This window comes from Lingula anatina, chromosome 1 (genome assembly GCF_051362555.1).
Source record: "Lingula anatina isolate TDL-2025a chromosome 1, LinAna3.0, whole genome shotgun sequence".
Classification (NCBI taxonomy): Eukaryota; Metazoa; Brachiopoda; class Lingulata; order Lingulida; family Lingulidae; genus Lingula; species Lingula anatina.
Window position 1 is genome coordinate 3,178,723 of NC_141767.1, and position 22,768 is coordinate 3,201,490.

At 34.6% G+C, this 22,768-nt stretch overlaps 2 protein-coding genes across 5 annotated transcripts; one reads left to right on the top strand and one right to left on the bottom strand.

Annotated features, from left to right (window-relative positions):
* The first annotated feature begins 724 nt into the window (after positions 1-724).
* LOC106154723 (uncharacterized) lies at positions 725-12,830 on the top strand. The gene is made up of 13 exons (XM_087001155.1): positions 725-893; positions 1,241-1,402; positions 1,679-1,759; positions 1,903-2,048; positions 2,202-2,310; positions 2,788-2,895; positions 3,082-3,222; positions 3,341-3,476; positions 5,742-5,761; positions 8,842-9,923; positions 10,522-10,689; positions 10,914-11,124; positions 11,617-12,830. Exons 1-13 carry the CDS (start codon positions 831-833, stop codon positions 11,845-11,847), a joined length of 2,658 nt encoding a protein of 885 aa, XP_086857281.1. The 5' UTR covers positions 725-830; the 3' UTR covers positions 11,848-12,830.
* A 2,920-nt stretch (positions 12,831-15,750) lies between these two features.
* Positions 15,751-22,761, bottom strand: LOC106159235 (uncharacterized). Of its 4 annotated transcripts, none has more exons than XM_086999351.1 (11): positions 22,625-22,761; positions 21,872-22,021; positions 21,491-21,596; positions 20,773-20,893; positions 20,383-20,522; positions 20,041-20,202; positions 18,667-19,819; positions 18,097-18,300; positions 17,765-17,886; positions 17,496-17,625; positions 15,751-16,998 (listed from the first exon to the last, which is right to left on the bottom strand). In XM_086999351.1, exons 3-11 carry the CDS (start codon positions 21,500-21,502, stop codon positions 16,829-16,831), a joined length of 2,214 nt encoding a protein of 737 aa, XP_086855477.1. In that variant the 5' UTR covers positions 21,503-21,596; positions 21,872-22,021; positions 22,625-22,761; the 3' UTR covers positions 15,751-16,828. The 4 variants fall into 4 exon arrangements, with proteins under 4 accessions (XP_086855477.1, XP_086855476.1, XP_086855478.1 ...); XM_086999350.1 differs by lacking the exon at positions 22,625-22,761 and adding an exon at positions 22,429-22,602; XM_086999352.1 differs by lacking the exon at positions 22,625-22,761 and adding an exon at positions 22,429-22,540 and having other exon boundaries at positions 21,872-22,068.
* Between the last annotated feature and the right edge of the window lie 7 nt (positions 22,762-22,768).

The following is a 22,768-nucleotide window of genomic DNA, read 5'->3' on the forward strand; positions in this document are numbered from 1 at the left end:
ATCAATTGTCTAAATTATAATAACTTCAATATTATTCATTCAAATGAAATGTTTCTCAGTTTAAAATGCTTCTATATATAATAATTGTGAATTTTAAGTTCAAGATTATCTTGAAAGACATAAGGGTTTTGGGGCTCATTGGTCACATGACCTGTTATGGTCCAATCAAAATGCCTCATACTTGCTTCCACTGTGCTAGGTGTCATGTTTAATGCTTATATATTTGGATTTAATTTCTACTGAAGTGGTTCTAAGCAAAAATAATTTCATATTTTGTTGGCCCCTTTCATGGTTGAGGAGAATATGAAGTTATAAGTTTTTAACTTTTGTAGTTACTGAGAAAACTTAAAAAATAGGTACCAAAATCATCTCGGAAGGACAAATTGATATTGATTAATCCATTATTTTATAATCAAATATTTTTTTAATCTAATGCACCTGACTAAATGTAAGAAATAGGTTATATTTAATGTATTTAGCCTTTATTGTTTAAAATGATCTCTATTATGAAAAATATATCAAAAATAAAAATGTCCTTCCGTGACACTATTTTATAAGTTTTCCAGATAAAAGTGTCAATAAAATCATAATTAATCATCAAAACCTAAAATTTCTTTTGGATTCTGGTGTCTTATGATGTCTGGTTTCAGAAATTATAAGTTTTATAAGTAGGATTCCTTTTTGAAATTTTGAGGTCTGCGGACCAAATACCACGGAATGGCCCCATTTCATTTTGTAGCTACCTGCTTTGGGAACTTTTTCAAGTCATATTATGAGCTATAAATAACTCACGTGTGAAATGTAAAAGAAAAAAACCCTGAGCTGCCAAAATGGGTGATATATTACATTCCCAGGAATACCAAAGCTTTAGAGCAAGCGTGCCGCAGAAGAGGGTAAGATGATGAGTTAATTGTTTCCCAATGACAGTATAACCTTATAAGATAAAATTCATTACATAACTCTATCTTTACAGTAATGCAACAGCTAGAATAAGTTTATTTTTATGTTGGAAAGAACGAAAGAACAAACATTTGCTGAATAGCTATTTACTGACAGATTCAAGTTTTTAGAATTTAAAAGTCTATTCAAGCTTTTGAACCTGGTTGTTTTGTTTAATAAAACAGTTGTACATTATTATTATTATTATTCTCTCTCTCTCTTTCTCCCTCTCTCTCACTGTGCTTGTGTATGTGGTTTGACTTAATCTCCTTGAAGTACAATGAAGTATTCTACTTTCCAGGTAGCTGTAGATGATGACCCCAGTAAGGTGTGGACTATCTATGATGCTGGTCCCAAGAACGTCCGCTGTCCACTGATATGTATGCCTCCTGCCAGTGGTACAGCAGATGTCTTCTTCAGGCAAATCCTGGCTCTCACGGCCAAAGGATACAGGGTCATTGCAGTATGTACTTAAACTGATTTGTGTTTTGTCCTGTCGAGCAATGTCCATGATGTCTAAGCTGTTTGCTAGGAAAGAAGTGCATGTAAAATCACAAAGTCACTTGGAGCAGTTTAAGAGAATATAAATGATAGCCACAAGTGTTATTCTAACTTAACGAGAGTATTTTCTAGTCTAAGAAATATGTAACAATGTAGAAAAGAAAAAAAATGTTTATATTTTGTGTCATTTATGCATAAATCAAACAAAATATTAAAAACAGTATATTTTCTCTTCTAGGTGGAATATCCTACTTACTGGAAGATGAAGGAATTTTGTGAAGGATTCAGGAAGCTTCTGGATCAGCTGCAACTTGATAAGGTTAAGTATTGTTTTACAGCTTGGTAGGGTGAAAAATACTTTTGACAAATTGAGGTACCATCCCTCTGAGATAGGGTCCTGATTGAGCACACGTTTCAGAAATTGTAGGTTTTCCCCTTAACTGTTTGTCTTATACCTTTCAGGTTCATATATTTGGTGCTTCTTTGGGGGCTTTCCTAGCTCAGCAGTTTGCCCAGTACACACACGTTTCTCCACGAGTCCACTCCCTCATCCTGTGCAATTCTTTTGTAGACACCACAGTGTTTCAACAGACCAATTCAGCCCCCTTGTAAGTGTTCTTTATCTAATTTGTTTTCCTGTGATTAGGCTAAATTAAGACTGTTTCGTTTGATTGTATAGCATGAAAAGATATTTATCTGACACTCAAGCATAGAGGCAATTACAGGTGATACATTGAGATGATATTGGTGATATTTTCCAGGTATTGGATGATGCCTGCTATCTGGCTCAAGAGAATGGTGATGGGCATTTTTGCTCAAGGAGTTGTAGATGGTGACATTGCAGACTCTATTGACTTCATGGTGACCAAAGTAAGTCTTCAACATAACAAGGAGTATTCTAATGTTGAGGGTTTGAATCTAGTTACCGATGTGGCCATCAAAAGTTGAAAAGCCATGCGCTGGTGTGTTTGAAGTATGTTATATATATATTACTGTGTAAAAGAGATAAAAGAAAATTATTTGAAAAGTTGATAAAAAAAGTTTTATCTGATATTTATTGACATTTACCCACTGCAGGATAAGCCCTAAAACTTGACAAATGTGCTTAGCAGGTGTTATCAAGTACTTCCTAATTAACATTTAATTTTCAGTCTTATTTTTTAAATATTATTTACTTTTAATTCCTGTTTCTGTAGTCAAACTTAAATTTTTCATATCTCTTAATTATTCTAATATGTAAACTTTATTACTTTTGTATTTTGTAAAGTCTACTGAACATTTTATGGATTTGAGACTCTAAATATATTATTATTATTATTATTATTATTATTATTATTATTATTACAGCTAGACAGTCTAGACCAGCAGTCACTGGCAGCCAGATTAACATTGAATTGTATGAACTGTTATGTTGAACCACAGAAGCTGCAGAATGTCAACATTACACTGATGGATGTGAGTGTATCAAATTACATAAAGCCATCATGCATTAAAAGAAAACATTTTAAGTTATGTTTTATGCACCATTGAGGTAATAATTTTTGTTTCTTTTAATTCGTTTGGACCTTTTTCACTCATCTTCACTGCATGTTTTAAGTGTACATTTAATGTCTAATTTCGTGACACATTTCATTTTTCAAGGTGTTTGATGAATGTGCCTTGTCAGATTCTGTGAAAGAAGAAAACTGCAAATATTATCCAGATGCCAAAAGAGCTATTTTAAAAAGTGGTGGTAATTTCCCTTACCTGAGCAGGAGTGAGGAGGTCAATGTCTTTATTCAGGTAAGGATTGTTACATTTATTTATTTTTTTTCATTTCCATTCTAGCATGGATATTTAATGTTATCTTCATTTACAGAAAATTTGTAGAGCCCACTAATTTAATGTATTCTAATTTCAGATCCATTTAAAGCAGTTTAATACCACCAGATTCAGTGCCATGGATCCAGAACACGACCCTCTCGCCAATGTGGATATCACACAAGTGCCATCAAAGTCGAGTGATTCCAGGACAACTGATGATGATGACACAGAGAGTTGAGAAATGAACTCAAGTGTTGAGATACCAAACTGTTGGATTTAGTACTATAAAATACAAAATAAGATTGTGATCTGTTATAAACTGTATGAAGAATACAGAATTATGTGCTGTGATTAAAAAGGGGGATACTGAAACAAACAAGTGCACAGTAATCCAAGATAAATTGTACAGAAAGTTGAGTACAAGATTGCCAATTAGATAATAAGGTTGATGTGTGCTGGAAATGAAAACCAGAAATACAGATAAAGTCTAGGCGATCTTTCTATTTTAGATAAATTTGAAAAAAAAAAAAAAAAAACACCTTATGCAGCCATCAATATTTTAATACAATGTGATGCAAAGATGCACCTTACCAGCTTATTACATTGTGCACCATGTTCTTTCACTGTTATTATTATTCAAATATAGTTTATCTGTTTTTATCCTATCAAAGAGACTTGCTTCTGTAAAGACATGTATATAAAATTATTCATTAATTAAAGCAAGTCGCCCATTGGCTTGGCCCGATTGGTGGCTTCATCTTGCTTTCAAATGAGATTCATTTAATAAGACATTATTATGAAACTTACAAATTATGGATTAAATCAAGTTGGATTAAATCAAGTTGACATTTTATGTTGAATGTTGGTTATGGAGAAAAAATATTTTATTACATTGCAATATATTTCACTTTGCATATCTACATTTTTTTATGAGGGTAAATTACTTTGGAAAATGGGTATTGCTGGGTGGTTAATGTAGCAAACAGTAAAGCCATCCTTGTCCCATTTAAGTTGTCTGACTGTCATTTGAAAACACATAATGCCAAGATTTGATTCCAGAAATAAATTAATTCCCAGAAGTTTTTTATTGAAAGCACAATCACTGATCTGACTTCCAAGAACAAGAATTTTGCATTGTTACATATGTACACATTGTTATCAATGAATAAAGATAAGCAAAGAAACATCAAATCACTTCTGCATATTTTAAGATAGTGATTCTTTGGAAAAAAAAAGGCCAAGTGCATGTTGTAATATATGAAATTTGCTGCGTTGGAAACTAAAGTGAAGCTGGTAGAAGTCGGTACAAAAATCATGAATGATAACCAAGTACTTCAATATCTTATTTGCCAATTCATCAAAGAACCACAGTGAATGAACTTGAGGGTGTTATTTGTCATGTTGATATATATCTCATCCTTGCCTTTTTCAAAAGTAGCACAAATGATGACGTCCTCTTAGAAATCTTCGATACAAAATTTTTCTTCCATTAATTGTGCTTAGTCTCTTTTTCCATCCATGCTTATTACTTCTCTTAATTGCACTAGGTCTGTAAAAAGCCCTTCTCTTTCTGTGCCACTGCCTCATAGGAATGCATACAGAAGGACTGCTCTGTAGAATGCTGGGATATACAGCTGAACTCCCTTCTCTCTCTGCACACATAGACCCTTGTAGTAATGTCCTCCCGACAGCAGCCTGTGTGAATTTTTTTGTGTTGTAAACAGGGTTTGCCATTGAAGGATTCCGTAGTACAGTGTTGCTTACAGTTGAAACCAAAGTTCTGCCTGTGCTAAAAACTGGATTCGCAGCAATACCTTGCAGTAATTTCTTTTCAGTTAAGTCACTTGAAAAACATCTGAAATTGGTAAAACAAAATCTTCACCACGTTTTGACAAAAGCAATTATTTCATCAAGATTTTCATTTTTTCTGGAATACGTAAGTGATCACAGGAAAGGAATCAGGCTTATTGGTCATGAAAAAAATTAGAAACTATGGGCACTTACCGTTGCGTTGTAAAAGACACCAGCTTCGGTAAAATACGTGAACGAAGCAAGGACATTACAGAATTCATCTGATTCATGTTGGTCGTATCTCTCGCTGCTTCAATATTGCTCACGAGGTGTCGCGTGTACTCAAGATAACATTCATTTAACGTTTACTAATTATAAGAAAGCTAAGATTATTCGTCAATGCTGCGTTTGCTTTTATTTTGTATTTAGTATATAAAATGGTTTCAATCACAATTGTTTTGACCCCTTTTCAATAGTAACAAGACACTTATGATATATCTGCTCTTGGTTAACAGCGACACCTTTTAACATTAATCAAAATAAGAATATTCATGCGCAAGAAGATGCACAATGAGTTATGTCAAATATGTTAACTTATAAAACAATAAATTATGATTTAATAGATTGATTACTTCAAAAGTTTATCATGTCACCTGAAATTGTGTAAATTTACACTTTTCAAAAATTAGCAAAAGTTTTGTTTTCAGTGCGTAACAGGAAGTTGGTGGTATGTTGTGCGGCTACAGGAGCAAGTGTTTGGATGGTTACTAAATGCCACTTATCATACCGGGAGAATGTATTTGACATGTAGTTGCACTTCAGAAGCACAGTGGACGGCAATGGTGATTTTGACCAAAGGAAGTCAGCTTTCTACTTGTGATGTCTTATCAGCATAACTAGTACAAAACCAGAATATATTCAAATGACATTTGGTAAGTACGGTACATGTAACTTAATGGTGTACATTGTAAGTGATCAAAACAAATAGAATTTATTGATCAAACGATCGAATTAGTGAAATAAAGAAACAGATGCAATAAATACATATCATAGAGTTGACAGCTACAGCTGCAAATGTTCTATTTGACAAACATCAATGACATCATTATCATAAATGCTGTTCATGTTAATCAATAGTTACAGGTAAATCAATATATATACTTGTCTATTGGTAATATTGAGCATTACTGGCAAGTACTAGTAGTTTAAGTCTTGCTAAAAAGTTGAGAAAAAGGGGCTTGATTTCAGATAAGTGTGAGTTTAGTTCCTTTAATTTTTTTTTTAATATTGAGTATGCTACCAGCATTCTGAATATATTGACTCTTTTGCAAGAGTATGAAAGTAATGTCTTCAGCCCCAGGAAAGGTGGATTTATCCTTTCATGTTATTTGGTAAATATAATGCCATTGAATGAAAGTCAGGGGTTCTGAGTGGAGTGGATCTTATTTACCATGATTATCCTTTATAGATGTGAAACTTACCGGTAGGCCATAGGGGTTATTCCTTATGTAAGCATTCCTGTTATGGTTTTATATATGTGTTATAGCATGGAAGCTATCAGTATAGATAACTGTAGAAATCACCATTAGCTAGTGTGTTTACCCTGATGCCCCAAAATTTGTCATAATTTGACATTGTTGTGGAAAAGATATGATTTGGCTACTTTTCTATTAGCCATAAAATCACTCACCTGTTTAAGAGCACCATTACCAGGCTACAGAAAGAATCCATCAGCACATATCTAACCAGAACTATCATCATCACTCCTTGTATATGTGCCGTATATTATAGTATATAAAGAAAAACTTAAATTGGAATATTTCCACATAACTTCCGTGTTACGGTTGGTAGGGAAGGGTACAGATTTTTAGAGAGTAGTTTCTTTTCAAGTTCATTAAATTTTTCTGTGATTTTACTAGTTATTCTTCAGAAGAATGACATTTCATATTGAAATGTTGGTAGATTTATCACATGGGTAGTACTTAGTAATTTGTTTTGCCAAAGAAATGAATGGAAATTAAAAATGGTCAACTGAAACTTCATTTATTTTATCATACTATTTGCATATAAGCAGTCAGTATTTAATGTGTGTGTAGAAGCTTACAGACAGGAAAATGTGGAAGAAAAAAATTTTCTATTTTCATTTTTTTTATCTTTTAAAATGATATTCATAGAGGAACTGACATTGGAACCCCTCAGATTTTGTCACCTGGTCATTGTTTTAATTAGAATTAATAACTTTATAGATCGTTTACCCCCCCCCCCCCCCCCCCCCCCAGTACATTGATGGATGCACTTTAATTTCAGAGCTTGGCTAAAGAAGTTTCTACAAATCATTTGTTAAATGGATATGGATTTGTAAAGACTAAAAAGAAAATTTATTTTCTAGTTAAATAACTTACATATTTATACAGCATTCCAGTAAAGCAAAATAGATAATGAAGAAAGTATTTTTATATAGGAAAAAGGAAACATTTATTTCCTGTCAACTTGGTTGTGCTTTTCATGTTACTGATTTTCCATTCCAACATCTTATAAATATTAATTCAGAAAATGGCATTACAATTTTAATGTCAATTTTGGTATGATTTACAATGGGCAATGTTTTTGTAGCCATAACAGTATTTTAAAATAATATGGATGCTTTTTTTTCCTAACTGAATTCTTCAGTAACACCCTCTACATGCCTAAAGATGCATGCATGAATTCCCAGTCTGACTCAGTAATGAGAAAAATAAGTATTGCCCTTTTAAAGTTATGATAGCCATTTTATTTAAAGTTCAATAATTGAACTTTTATGTTAAGCTTATAATAATGCCTTTTTCTCCATTCATTTTATGTCTTAACCATTATATACATGTAAATATGTTACTTTAATTTTTAACGTCCTTGCATGATGCTGAATACCTACAAGGAGTCAACTTTCTTTCTGTAAAATTACAGTACTGTGCTAATTGGATAATCTTAAGTATTTGGCAATTATTTTACATGCTTAGACAAGCAGTGGATTATGAGAATTTTCAGGATTTAAATTTCTCATTTCTTATGAGTTGAAAGTGTTATTTTGTTGGTATGCATACAAACTGTTAGAAGCAACTTATTTCTTAGAGGAAAAAGCTATGGGGTATATTTTTCCTGCTTGTAAATGGATTCATTTTTATTGTCAGTAAGAATAGAAAAACTTGCCATGAAAGAGGCTTCTATACATTTTGACAAAAAGCAATTTAAAAAAATGCACTTTTGTTTCATTCATTTTGAACAATGCTCTTGTTAATTAGTTATATGCTATTATAACGTGCTTCTACCACAGTATTTACAATCTTATGGATGGTTGCCATGTAATTACACTTTAATCTTTCTCATCTCACAATATAATCATGCAGAACAAATAACAGTTATGTGAAATGATATTGAAAAGCCCCGGTAATAGATCTGTAATCAGTCATTACAACTGGGGACACAGTCATGGATTGACTGCATATTACAGTTGACAAGGATAATTGCTGGGATATCGATCATAACACTAAAAATGGAGGAACCCTTCACCTTGGTTGACAGCACACCATTCATCACGGATCAATTTGCAGCATTAGGTTAACACTTTTTTCATTTTTTTCTTCATACATATTTGGCATTTGGTTCCCTAATAAATAAATGTCTGCAAGACATGAAGAATTGATTTGTGTGTCTATTTTCAGACAGAAAGCCAGCAGGGAATCCAAGGATGAGACACAAGGGAATGGAAATGACTTATCTACACAGTGTAGCCTTGTTTGTGGTTGACCTGGAACATTGTTGTCTGTGTAGGCTTGGCATACAATGCCTGCTGTAGAAAGCTCAGCCAATCATCCGCCAGACCCAGGGGGTCACACACCAACCCCCAGGGGTCAGTCCTCAGACCCAGGGACACAACTGACCAACTGTGGTTGTCTACAGAGGCGGCATCATCGCATAGTTCCAGAACCTTTCCATGGTGAAAGATTTAACCGTATCGAAATCCGTCCAAATAGGTGGCTTCGTATCCGCCATATTAATCCCAGATCCAGGGATAAAGACTTTGAGAAAGAATATGAGACATTTCTTGAGTGTCAGAGATTGGGGCGACAATACATTCCTAAAGGATCTCCAGCATATAGCATGAAAAATGGCAGTGAACCGCAATACCTAGCCAATGGCAAGTGGAAAAAAACTAGTCATACAGTTGAAGAACACCCTTTTTCTCCATACGCTGGGAATCAGCAGGCAATTAGTATTGATGATGGAGCAGAAAATCAAAATAATTCTTTTCAGCATCCAATGGTTGTGACTTCAGAGGAGCAACAAGATGGCAACCCTGAGAGTAGAGTTGCTACTGCTTCTAGTGTTAAAATCACTGAAAACAATGTCCCCGGTTCTGTCAGTGATGCCTCAGCAATTCAGAGTATTATAGAATATAACACCACCTTATCCTCTCATACAAGTGTCACAAAGATGAAAATGAATGAGGATGGAATAGTTGGCAAAGCACGACATCCAAAACTAGAATCTCAAGATAAAACATATTTTGTCAGTTCACCAGGGGACACTGTTCTCAGCACTCAAAGCTCCACCAGTCACGAAACCACTCCACCTGTGATGCGAGTTGACACCAAAGGAGAAGTGACCAGTCATGGCGCTGTGTTGTTTTTCATTCATGGGGTGGGAGGCTCCTCAGATATCTGGCAGGCACAGCTAGACTTCTTTGGAGATGAGGGCTATGAAATCATTGCTCCAGATATGTTGGGGCACGGGTTTAGTGGAGCACCAAACAATGCCAAGGACTACAGCTTTCAGGCACTACTACAAGACATGCTGGCTGTGTTTGATAAGTTTTGCAAGAAACACAATGTTCTCATAGGACATTCATATGGGTATGTGTCAAGTAATGAAATGATCCTTGATGTATCTTTTTAACGGGTTGTAAAGTACAATACATATACTGATTTTTATTTATGTAATTGGTTGTTTACATGCAACCTTTATATGGAAGGCTGTTGATGTTTTTAGTCAACACATTGCATATTGATTAAAACAAAAAAGAAAAATTACTCTGCATTATTTTTTGTAACGGTTGGTGTAAAAGGCTAAATTATTAATTCAAACTTTGACGTAATTAATTGTTCTCCGTTGCACTTAGAAGTAAATCAATACATGAATGGGAAAAAAAAAGATATTGATGAAGTACACTGGATTGCGGAGAAAAAGACTGGCATAATGATTAATCAAATTTATGTAGATAAACTTTGCAAAAAAGTTTTTTTAATCTGTTGAAGGCAAAGTTTTGGTGATTGCCTTCACTTTTTTCTTTCTTTTTTTTCTTTTTGTTTTTTGCCATTCCAAAACATCAATGGGGCCTTAAATGGGAGAAAGTCAAGCTGAATTGATCTCACTTGTTGTGACATCTGATAATGTATTGATTAGATAAAGCTGATTGTCCTGCATATAACTAATATGTCTGTATTGTTACAGTACTTCCTTTGCCACAGCCTTAGCCAAGAAGCGTTCTAGGTGGACGTCAAAATTGATATTGATAAACGGTGGAGGGCCCACACCCCTCGCCCCGCAGCCAGGAGTTTTCCAGTGGCCAACGTGGATGTTGGCATGTATCAAACCTATCCTTGTCTGTGGATTTCAGAAGTGAGTTATTCTTACTGTTGTCTGTATTTTTTTGGTTTTTGTGCAGTAAAATTTAACAATGTTATGCAGTTCTATATTTTTGAATATTGAAAAAATTTGTTTTTCACAAAATATAAATCAAATTATGCATTCCGTATATAAAAAGAACAACTAAAAATTGTCTCCATGTGTTGTTGAATACAGACAAATTTAAATCACAGAGCAATGTTTTTATTTTTTTACAGAAGTGCATTTCATAAAGAAAGCAAGAAAACCTATGTCCCTAAAGAGAAGGCATTAGACGTCCCCACTTACATCTTGAAGCACATGATGAATGGTCAGGTTTGGCCAGAGGGCAACGCCGAGTTCCACCAGTGGCTGAATGTACCAACACTGCTCATATTTGGACAGGATGACCAACTGGTCAGTCTGGAGGAGGAGATTGAAATGAATATGGTAAGATGCCCTAAATAGCAAGCTGTCACACCTGATGCATTTCTGTGGCACAGCTAACACATTTATGTGGCACTCCTGACACATTTATGTGGCACAGCTAACACATTTCTGTGGTACACCTGACACATTTTGTTTATTTTAACACAATTTTGCCAGGCAACATTCAATTGTCTCATTTCATGACAGTCTGTTGTGTTCAGTTTATGTGTGGGTAGACTTTAGGTAATATGCATTTTTCCAATGTTTTAAACATAATATCACAGCATTATCCTAATTTCCATCAGGAAACATCATACTCATATCATGGTAGTTACTTTTTATTAATATTTTGTTATTTAAAAATATGATTCATTTGTTTTGACAAAATAGGGTTCATATAAAATATTTTTGGTAAAAATATATGTTGACTCTGATAAATTATGTGTTGGAGTAAATGTAGTCATTACAATATACAAATAAAAATACTGAAAACATTTGTTTTTTTTTTTTTAGGTTATCTATGGATCAAAACTAGAGGTGATAGAGAATGCCAGTCACATGGTGATGATGGAAAAACCTGATGAGGTCAGTCAGTTGATTTATGACTTTCTGCTCCAAGGCCGGGCAGTCGTCAGGTCAGCAGTCGGCCCAGAGGTCAGATCTGAATCCAGAAGCAAGAGAACATTGTCTGCCAGTTCTGTTAGGAGCTTTCCTGGACATTTACTGAATGCAAAGATTGTATAACAGAAGTTTGCTTCACATTTCAGACATGAGTTTTTTCCACAGAAAAGCGGAATTCCATGTTTTTTAATTCAATTCTGATGGTTCCTCAGATTTGTCATGGTTAGCTGTTGGGTCCCATTATAAATGTACAGTTTTTTTTTTTTTTTTTCGAAACCTAGGCTCATGTCTGATATTTGTCATGCTAGATGTGATGCTCAAACATTGTGGAATAAATCATATTTTATATTTGATAATTTAGAAATATTTTCCTTGATGGGGACAGCAGGACTGTGCTCCAATAAGAATATTTTACAAACAACCAGAGGACCAAGATTTAAGTGTGGTTAAAGTACAGAATTATCTCTAGTTGTTTCAAACAAGAGCATGTTTTTCTTTGAAGAGAATGAAGAATATTTCTGACCTATTTTAATCAAGTATTATGTGAAACAGAATCTCATCATTTACATTTTCTGAAATAATAACCATGTGTAAAGATGTCAAAAACCTTTTCATCTATATTGCTTGAGTAACAAAAAGTTTTTGGACCTATTAAATTTGTTTTTACAGTTGAACTGCACATACTCAAATATTTCTATTTTTTAAAATCCAATGTCAGTGCTTTTTCACTCTTTTTATGTTGGTAAACTTGCAGCACTGCACAGGCTTCATTCACCATTTTATGAGAGCAAGTGTTCGCGGGAAGTGTAGCAGAAAACCCTTGTCTACTTAAATTGATTACATATTGAAAGTATATGTTTGTGTTATTGTAAAACTGTTAACTTAAAGCATCAAGCTTTACAAACAATGATTATTTTAAGATCTTTCATATTTATATTGTTAAAAAGACAATCAAATTCAATACTTGCAGTCAGAATATTATGCAGAAATTTTAGACATTTATTTTTATGTAGTTCATTGTTGAATGATGTTCAGTTATAAAAAGGAATTTGTTGAATAATTAGTATTTATATTAGTATTTAATCAGAGTAAAAAGATATCGGTTAGTAGACTCATCTTGTTATACACACAGTGACAGCTGGTAACTAAGTTATAGCATGTACTTTCAATTTACATATATGGTAAAAAAAGGGGACCACGGTTGTTCCAATTTTTTTTTCAAATAAAATATAATTTTATACCTCCAGATTCTAGTCGCATTGCTTTGATACCCGTGCATACACATTTCCCTGCCTATTAGCTGGCAGCATTCAGTTTTAGGTCAAAGGAATATACATTTTTAAGGGAAGGATAATAAGTGCTTAAACTACAAATAATAAAATTATTAGACCACTGTTTTATTCATAATTATACTTGCAAAATTGGAATTCTCAGAATTCAGAAACTTTCAGTTGGCTAATTTGCTAGACCAAAAGGTGTTAAAATATACCATGTAATAGTTTCACTTACTACATGTATCTAATTAGATCACTAGTACTGCTACTGATACAATGAATTTACTAGTATATATCTATCCTTTTAAAAATGCCATTAAGGTTGGACTTGTCTTAATTCTTCACAATATCTACTTTAATAGATCAATATGTACTATGCTAAATCAAACGAGGAAATGCTTTCTTCTACATACTCTAACAATTTAAATATTTTTTATGCAAATTAACAATTAAAAAATTAAAACAATATGAAATTGTCTTACTCCAAAAGAAAAATTAACAACTATGGATTATGCCCATAACAATTGCCAAATTTTTATAATACCCTTGTCAGGGGTAACTTTACGGGGACCTCGTCTGCAACGTCATACATAAAGATGAATAACAATGAAGAGTACAAAGCTCATTACATACAGGTGGATTTCATTATTGCTGATGGTTTAAAATCACTTGTATATCATTTAGGCAGAATATTTCATCAAATTGACTGAAAATTCAAAGAATGCTATAGAGAGCAGAGTCAGTGGTCTTATGTTTGACTACATTTAAATATATGAGGATCAGCTACCTTTCAGGAACACAACGGATTTAATAAATCAAGGTCATCACCCCTAAAGTTGAAGACTTGTGACCGAGTTAAAATCTACTAGTACATGCCATACCTCAGGACTTCAAATATACAACAATTGTTTTGTATAATCATAAAAAGTCCTGAGCTTTATTTTATACTTTGAATGCGTTTTGAAAAAAAAAAACTACACACAGAATTCCTAAAATATATCAGTTTATTTATTTTTCAAATCTCCTGGCCTGATCTGTCTCTCTCCTTCTATCAGAAATATTTGCAGAGCTTTCTTTAGCAGGTATGTCCCTAGAAGTCTCTTCTGTTTCAATGTCCATGTGCTTTTAACAGAAGTTTAAAATATTTTTGGTAAAAATATATGTTGACTCTGATAAATTATGTGTTGGAGTAAATGTAGTCATTACAATATACAAATAAAAATACTGAAAACATTTGTTTTTTTTTTTTTTTTTTAGGTTATCTATGGATCAAAACTAGAGGTGATAGAGAATGCCAGTCACATGGTGATGATGGAAAAACCTGATGAGGTCAGTCAGTTGATTTATGACTTTCTGCTCCAAGGCCGGGCAGTCGTCAGGTCAGCAGTCGGCCCAGAGGTCAGATCTGAATCCAGAAGCAAGAGAACATTGTCTGCCAGTTCTGTTAGGAGCTTTCCTGGACATTTACTGAATGCAAAGATTGTATAACAGAAGTTTGCTTCACATTTCAGACATGAGTTTTTTCCACAGAAAAGCGGAATTCCATGTTTTTTAATTCAATTCTGATGGTTCCTCAGATTTGTCATGGTTAGCTGTTGGGTCCCATTATAAATGTTCAGTTTTTTTTTTTTTTTTTTTTTTTTTTTTTTTTTTTTTTTTTTTTCAAAACCTAGGCTCATGTCTGATATTTGTCATGCTAGATGTGATGCTCAAACATTGTGGAATAAATAATATTTTATATTTGATAATTTAGAAATATTTTCCTTGATGGGGACAGCAGGACTGTGCTCCAATAAGAATATTTTACAAACAACCAGAGGACCAAGATTTAAGTGTTGTTAAAGTACAGAATTATCTCTAGCTGTTTCAAACAAGAGCATGTTCTTCTTTGAAGAGAATGAAGAATATTTCTGACCTATTTTAATCAAGTATTATGTGAAACAGAATCTCATCATTTACATTTTCTGAAATAATAACCATGTGTAAAGATGTCAAAAACCTTCTCATCTATATTGCTTGAGTAACAAAAAATATTTGGACCTATTAAATTTGTTTTTTAAGGTTGAACTGCACACACTCAAACATTTCTATTTTAAAATCCAATGTCAGTGCTTTTTCACTCTTTTTATGCTGGTAAACTTGCAGCACTGCACAGGCGTCATTCACCATTTTATGAGAGCAAGTGTTTGCAGGAATTGTAGCGGAAAACCCTTGTCTACTTAAATTGATAACATATTGAAAGTATATGTTTGTGTTATTGTAAAACTGTTAACTGTTAAAGCATCAAGCTTTACAAACAATGATTATTTTAAGATCATTCATATTTATATTGTTAAACAATCAAATTCAATACTTGCAGTCAGAATATTATGCAGAAATTTTAGACATTTAATTTTTGTAGTTCATTGTTGAATGATGTTCAGTTATAAAAAGGAATTTGTTGAATAATTAGTATTTATATTAGTATTTAATCAGAGTAAAAAGATATCAGTTAGTGGATTTATCTTATTATATACACAGTAACAGCTGGTATAGCATGTTATTTCAGTTTACATATATGGTAAAAAAGGGACCACGGTTGTTCCAGTTTTTTCAAATAAAATATATTATTTTTTATCTCCAGATTTCAGTCGCATTGCTTTGATACCCGTACATACACATTTCCCTGCCTGTTAGCTGGCAGCATTCAGTTTTAGGTCAAAAGAACATGCATTTTTAAGGGAAGGATAATAAGTGCTTAAACTACAAATGATAAAATTCTCAGACCACTGTTTTATTCATAATTATACTTGCAAAATTGGAATTCTCAGAATTCAGAAACTTTATTTTTAAATTGATTTCAGTTGGCTAATTTGCTAGACCAAAAGATGTTAAAATATACCACGTAATAGTTTCACATGCTACATATATCTCATTAGATCACTATTACTGCTACTGATACAATGAATTTACATATCTATCCTTTTAAACATGTCATTAAGGTTGTGCTTGTCTTAATTCTTCACAATATCTACTTTAATAGGTCAATATGTACTATGCTAAATCAAACGCGGAAATGCTTTCTTCTACATATACTCTAACAATTAAAAAATTTATTATGCAAGTTAACAATTAAAATAAAAACAATATGAAGTTGTCTTACTTCAATGGAAAAATTAACAACTGTGGATTATGCCCATAACAATTGCCAAATTTTTATAATACCCTTTGTCAGGGGTAACTTTACGGGGACCTCGCCTGCAACATCATACATAAAGATGAATGACAATGAAGAGTACAAAACTCATTACATACAGGTGGATTTCATTATTGCTGATGGTTTAAAATCACTTGTATATCATTTAGGCAGAATATTTCATCAAACTGATTGAAAATTAAAAGAATGCTATAGTGAGCAGACTCAATGGTCTTATGTTTGACTACATTTAGATACATGTATAATCATCTGAGGATCATGACCTTTCAGGAACACTGGATTTCATGAATCAAGGTCAAGATCCCTAGAATTCAAATATATATATCGGCCATTCCTCAGGACTTCAAATATACAACAACTGTTTTGTATATCACTAAAATCCTCAAGCTGTATTATATATTACATGTATAAACATCTGAGGATCAGCTACCTTTCAGGAACAATATGGATTTCATGAAGCAAGGTCATGACCCCTAGAGTTGACCACTTGTGATGGAGTTCAAATAGGACATACCTCAGGAATTCAAATATACAACAACTGTTTTGTATATCCTGAAAAATCCTGAGCTGTATTTTATATTTTGAATGAGTTTTGGAAAAAAAGCTACATACAGAATGCCCAAAATATATCAGTTTATTTATTTTTCAGATCTCCTGGCCTGATCTGTCTCTCTCCTTCTATCAGAAATATCTGCAGAGCTTTCTTCAGCAGATACGTCCCCAGTAGTCTTTTCTGTTTCAATGTCCATGTGCTAGCCTTACCATAGTAATCTCCTTTCTTTATGTTAGTCAACCTGTCTAGTCCTGAAATAAAGTTTTAAACATGAAGCAAAAGGGAATTCCATTGTAGCAGACTGTCCTACAAAGTTGAGAACATGTCATGCAAGTAGACAGTAATTTCAGAGGAGGGTTTTTACTGTAAAAGTGGACTATTTTACCCATTTAGTTGACCCAACTTGACAAATGGAAAAGGACCTAGATTGTGTTTATTCATAGTAAAACCTTTTCCATCCAAAAGAATGGTTCTTTTAAACCTACAAACCCCTCCCTCCACCTATGATTCTGAATGTACTATAAGGGTGATTTATTTGTAGCCTGTTTTAAGTTTGCAAATATACATATATTTACTGCTAGCACATAGGATACTGATTTTAGCCTCGTTTGTATGTACAACTTATATACAAGTCTGATACATGTATGTATGTATGTCAGTTTCCTTAAACTTACATCAAAAGTAATACATAAATGTATACAGGAATATATCTCTGTATTTGTATCCATGTATGAGACAATAGTTTTACCTATAGCATCTATCATGGCAGCCTCCCTGGTGTAGGCTTCTACTGGAATAATACTGTTGAAGACATGTAGAGAGACCACACCCAGACCTTCCTCCCAGATCTCCAATATGTGCTTCACCTTTTGGTTTTCCTGAAAGGCAAATATTTTGCAAACTTCATTTAAGCATGGGCACATTTTTCACTGCATTGTGCATCAGTGAGATGGATCTCAAAACAATTTGCTTTGAAACCTGCAGTACAAAAAATTAAATTCTTATTTCATAGCCTACCTTTTTATTTTGCTTATTCTTGATCTCTAGCGCTTCAAAGAAATGGCTGTATCCTCTACTCTTCTTGCCTTTGCCAATGTAAAAAATGGCAGCAATGAAGGTCTGGAAAACATCTGCTTCATCTATTAAGGAAAAAGAAAATTAAAGTGGTTTTGGCATGATTCTTGCATGGATTTATCCATAACCTTTTTCAAAGGGGGCACTGGAGTTATACAGTCAGAAGAAAACTTGATGAATCTGTATGTTCTTAAAAGAGAAGAATAATACATCAAAAACTGAAAAATGAACAATCAATGGCGACAGACGAACTAGTATTTGAATGGCTGACTTACTCATGTTCCTAGCTCTACAAGGCAGGTTCTTAGTCACTCTGGGGTCCAGTAACATGTAGTTAAAGGAGGACTTCTGTATCCCCTCCCTCCAAAACATGGCGGGGTCAGGACTGGCAAACTGACCACACAGCTGTTGTTCCAATCCCTCACACATGCTCATGTCCAAGTTACCTTTTAAGGCTAAGGCCAACTCTTGCTTGTACACTGAAGAGGAAATGAAAAAAATATATTACAGTCAGAAGAAACAACATTCTTCAGAAGACAAATGTTCAAAGTAGAACTTATCAATTAGTATAGCAATTGACAAATAACTTTTTCCAACATTTGAAATATATCTTATTGTGTCAATAATAAGCAAATGTCAGCAAATCTCAGCAACATTACAACATCAAGGATAACTGCCAGACATAAGTGTAACTTTAGTAATTATTTAAACGTTGTGTTAATAGTTCATACTTATGTATGTTGATTCAAAAGTACTGGAGAAGCTCATAGCAACTAAAACTAACAAATGTTGAAAAAGAAAAGTACTAGAATGAAAGGGGCATTAAAAATCCTTTGCCAACATACCTGGCTTATCCACAGGTACATGTTTTTGAGCCAAGTCAGGATTGTGTAAGAGTCTGGCCAGCCTTCTGAGGTACAGCATCCTGGTGGAGTCCATCACAGGGCCAGGGAAGTCCCCCATGTTAAACAGCCGTCTCCTGACCTCCTCATTACTCAGTGCAGCCAGCTCTGCAGGGATCTGTACCTGATTACTGTCTGCTGGCAGGAAGCTGTTCCAGTCCTTGTAGTCCTCTGGCTCTGGAGGAACCTCGCTGAGAACACTGGAGTCTACGGCAGTCGGTTCTGGCAGGATGTGCATCTCGATGATGCTAGCACCAACCTTGTCTTCTGTGTGGACCCATTCTTCTATCTCGGACACCAGACTGGACACACTGCTGACCACACTGCTGCACTGGCTACCAGCACGGGGACTGACCACCGAGTGGTCAGGGGTTAGTAAGCTGTGGTCACCAAACTCCAGGCCGTCTGCCAGAGACCCCACAGTGGAGCTGCTGGTGTTCATGCCACCAGGTTTGTTATCAGTGAAGTAAAAATTTGATGCTGGAGATGTTTTGTTGCTGGTGTCTTTCATCACAAGTATTCGCCCCACGTCTTCTTCCTCAGACTTGGTCACTAAGGAGAGAGCACCTGCAAGCTGGGAAGCAAGTCCGTCGCAGTCATCCTGGGCCGCTGTCACTGGACCTTCATGATCGGATTCACAGGTGTGAAATGATTCACTGCTCTCATCTAGACTCAACTCTGGGTCGTTTTGCTCAGACTTTTGGTGTCTTGAGTCAAGGCCTTTGTTGCTCAGGGAATCAAAGAATGCTGCATCACCTGCTGCTGTGGGTGTATGCTGGGATGCAAGTTCACTGAATGACTTCATTGCTGTTAGATTTTGTAGTGTTGGAAAGTTACTGGAATGTTTATTTGGCATCGAAGGAGACTGAAAAGTGGAGTCATTGAATGATTTCATTGAAACTGTTTGTCTTTGAGCAGGGTATGTATCCAGGCATGTGTCTCCTGCAGTCTGGTACAGTGAACTAGGTTCCACAAATGACGCAACTGTTGGCAGGTTTTCATCAACGTCATTTCTAGTGTCACAAATGCTCTCTGTGGTGTCTGTGTTACATGGAAGAGTGTCATCCAAATCCACATTATCCACTTTTGGTGCTATCTGCAAGTTGTTTAAATAATCTTTTTTACAATATATGTATTAGGGCACATATAACACATTAAAATGGTGAGCACTATTATATAAAAATTAGTCTTAGAAAAAGAATCAAATGAAAAACAGTGTTTTCCTTGTCACTAAATTCTTTTTCATACATATTTGCAGATTTCAAAATAAAAAATACTGATAAGTTTCTGTCCACTCTAAAGACATGATTCACTTACAAAAGGATGGTCTGGAGATGAAACATCAAAAATGTCTTCATTAGCAGAAAATTTCTCCAGCAGTCGGTTCACACTCTCTGTGTAGAAACTCTGACGCGCTTTAGTGTTTATAACTGGGCGAAGGGAGCGCCTGTGCTTCTGTTTTCTTGGTTCATTAACTACCTGGGGAATGTTAAGAATAGATGTCATATCATGTCACGTTACGTCACATTATGTCATATGTTACGTTTGTATTTAGTATATAACTCTCATTTCTTAGCAATTTGAAAAACGTCCTTGATTAAACAAGAAACTGAATTATAAGAATGTGTTTAGCAATCACTTTATAGATCCTCCTTTTACCTGGAGCTTGGAAACATTGAGTAAAGAACTTGAACTGTGGCCGTCAGAAAGCCTGGACTCTGAGCCAACAGATGACAGAGCGGAGCTTGGACGAGATGGCAAGGACAGACATGACAGCTCCCAGGCAGAAATACGCTGATCTACAGAGAGTAAAATTCAGTAAAATAGATCTTAAAATTAATAATAACATTTCATAGTGAAGAAAATCAACATGCATCCTACATTAATAACTCTACCAGAGTGCCACTGTTTGTCATCTCATTTGACCAACACATTATCAGAAGACATGACAAAACTATATCCAAAACATCTATTATAATAATACTTATGAAATGGTCTGCTTTAGGTAAAAAATATTAAAATAGATAACACAAAAGATTATCCACATACTGAGAATAGATCTAACAGTAGTCTGTAATTCTTCTCTGCTATCCTCCTGAAGACTGTGGATGTACTCTGCCACATCAGTGTGGTTATTTAACAGAGCTAGGTCAAGTGCAGACTGACACTCCTGAAAAGATAGGATACACTGTGTATCAAAAGTTTATTACTCTGTTGTTTAAATAAAAATACTTAAGACAAAAGAACTAGTGGATGGAATATACCACTGCTTTTTTATAGCAAAAGGGAATAGATTATTATACACAATACAATATAAGTAACCAAACAAACAATCCACGATCAATTTACTTTTAAAAAACATCTTATAATTCACAAAACTTTTTGACTGACTTGCAATAAATGACACACTTTGAAATGGTACTTAATCTATTCAATAACTTTACTTGGTGTTCAACAATTTATGATGTACACAAGTACTGTGCCTATCTGACAAATCTCTTTCCTTCTGTAAACATACATTAATAATGATACACTTAAGTTGTAAGAAAAAAGTAGGAACAAATGGCTCATTGGGCTTATGACCAGCAGTATGGGGCCACTTATGGTGTAAAACTGCTAAGAAAGATCCTGTCTGTATCAAATATTATTCAGTTGTTTATGTTTTGTCCAAAGAGGCATCTATAATGTAGTGCAGAATCAGTAACAAGGTTGAATGAAGGTTATGTATTGAGACAGCATTTAAGTCATTCTAAGACAGTCTGCTTACCATATCTTCCATAAATGGGTCCCCTCCATTGCTGACTAGTAGTTTGAGCACCTGTAATTTGCCATAAGCTGCAGCCACATGACATGGGGTAGTGCTTTCTGTGTCTCTGAAAGATTGAAACATCACATGGTAACACTATTTGAAGATGGTCCGCAATTTCATAAGTTTTTTAATGACTACTTCTGCCAATAAACTATATGACAATCTACTCAGTACAAGGAAGATTATTCAACACCTTTGGCCTGTAAAGTACCAGTAGATTGTAGACAAGATCTCCAAAACTTCTTCACAAGTTTTGATTAAACTTTCAGCAAAAGACAGTGGGAAGCAGTCACTGCGATTTCAATTTCTAGTTCTCTATTGGTATATGTTCTACAGTACCTGACATTAGGGTTTGCTCCATACTGAAGAAGTAGGCGGGTAAACTCCACAGCGCTGGTTTCTGAGCCCACAGCCAGGTGGAAGGGGGTGACAGCTTCTATTAAGATTCTATTTGGATCAGCACCATCCTTCAGCAATGTTCCTGCCTCTCTGCAAGAATTATTACAGGTTTTTATTTCCTTCAGCCAAAACAAAACCTTGACAAACGAAAATAAGTGGTTAACTTAAATGAAAGCAGAAGGAAGGATAATAATAATATTTAAGTCCTATCCCTTTTTAATCTATAAAGGGCAAATTAATTCATCAATCACCTTCACATTTACAACAGCCCCAAGTCCAGAGCTTGACTCAGTTCTCAACCTTACATGCTATAGCTGCGTTAAGGGTTCCTGGCTAGCATGTAAGGCCGAAAAATGGGGCAATTCCAGAACCCGTTTCAAGATTTTATATGTAGCTACCGATTCTCGGCGTTCTACACCGATTCCAGTGCATATTTGGCCAATAACCTGTACCAAGAGTGCAAAGGAAATATATGACTTGTCAACTGATCGCATTACCTGAGGCGATTTCCTTGAATAGCATGCAGAAGAAGTTCACTCAGCTGGTGCACTGACATTTCGCATGTTTTGCTTTTCCCGGCCAATTTGTCAACAGCAGTAAATATTTTACGGAATTTGATTGGCCACACTAAAACTGGAGAAGCATTTTTTTATGTGATGTTATATCTGATCAATTAAAACGTAGGATGTTTACCTGCTTCACATTTATCAAGAACAATATTCCAAACCTGAAAATGCAGAATGAGTGCACTGTTGTACTGTAGTTGATTGTTATACAAATGTATGCATCACTTGATTAGTCACATGCTTGACCTACTTAATCATAACATCAGGCCAC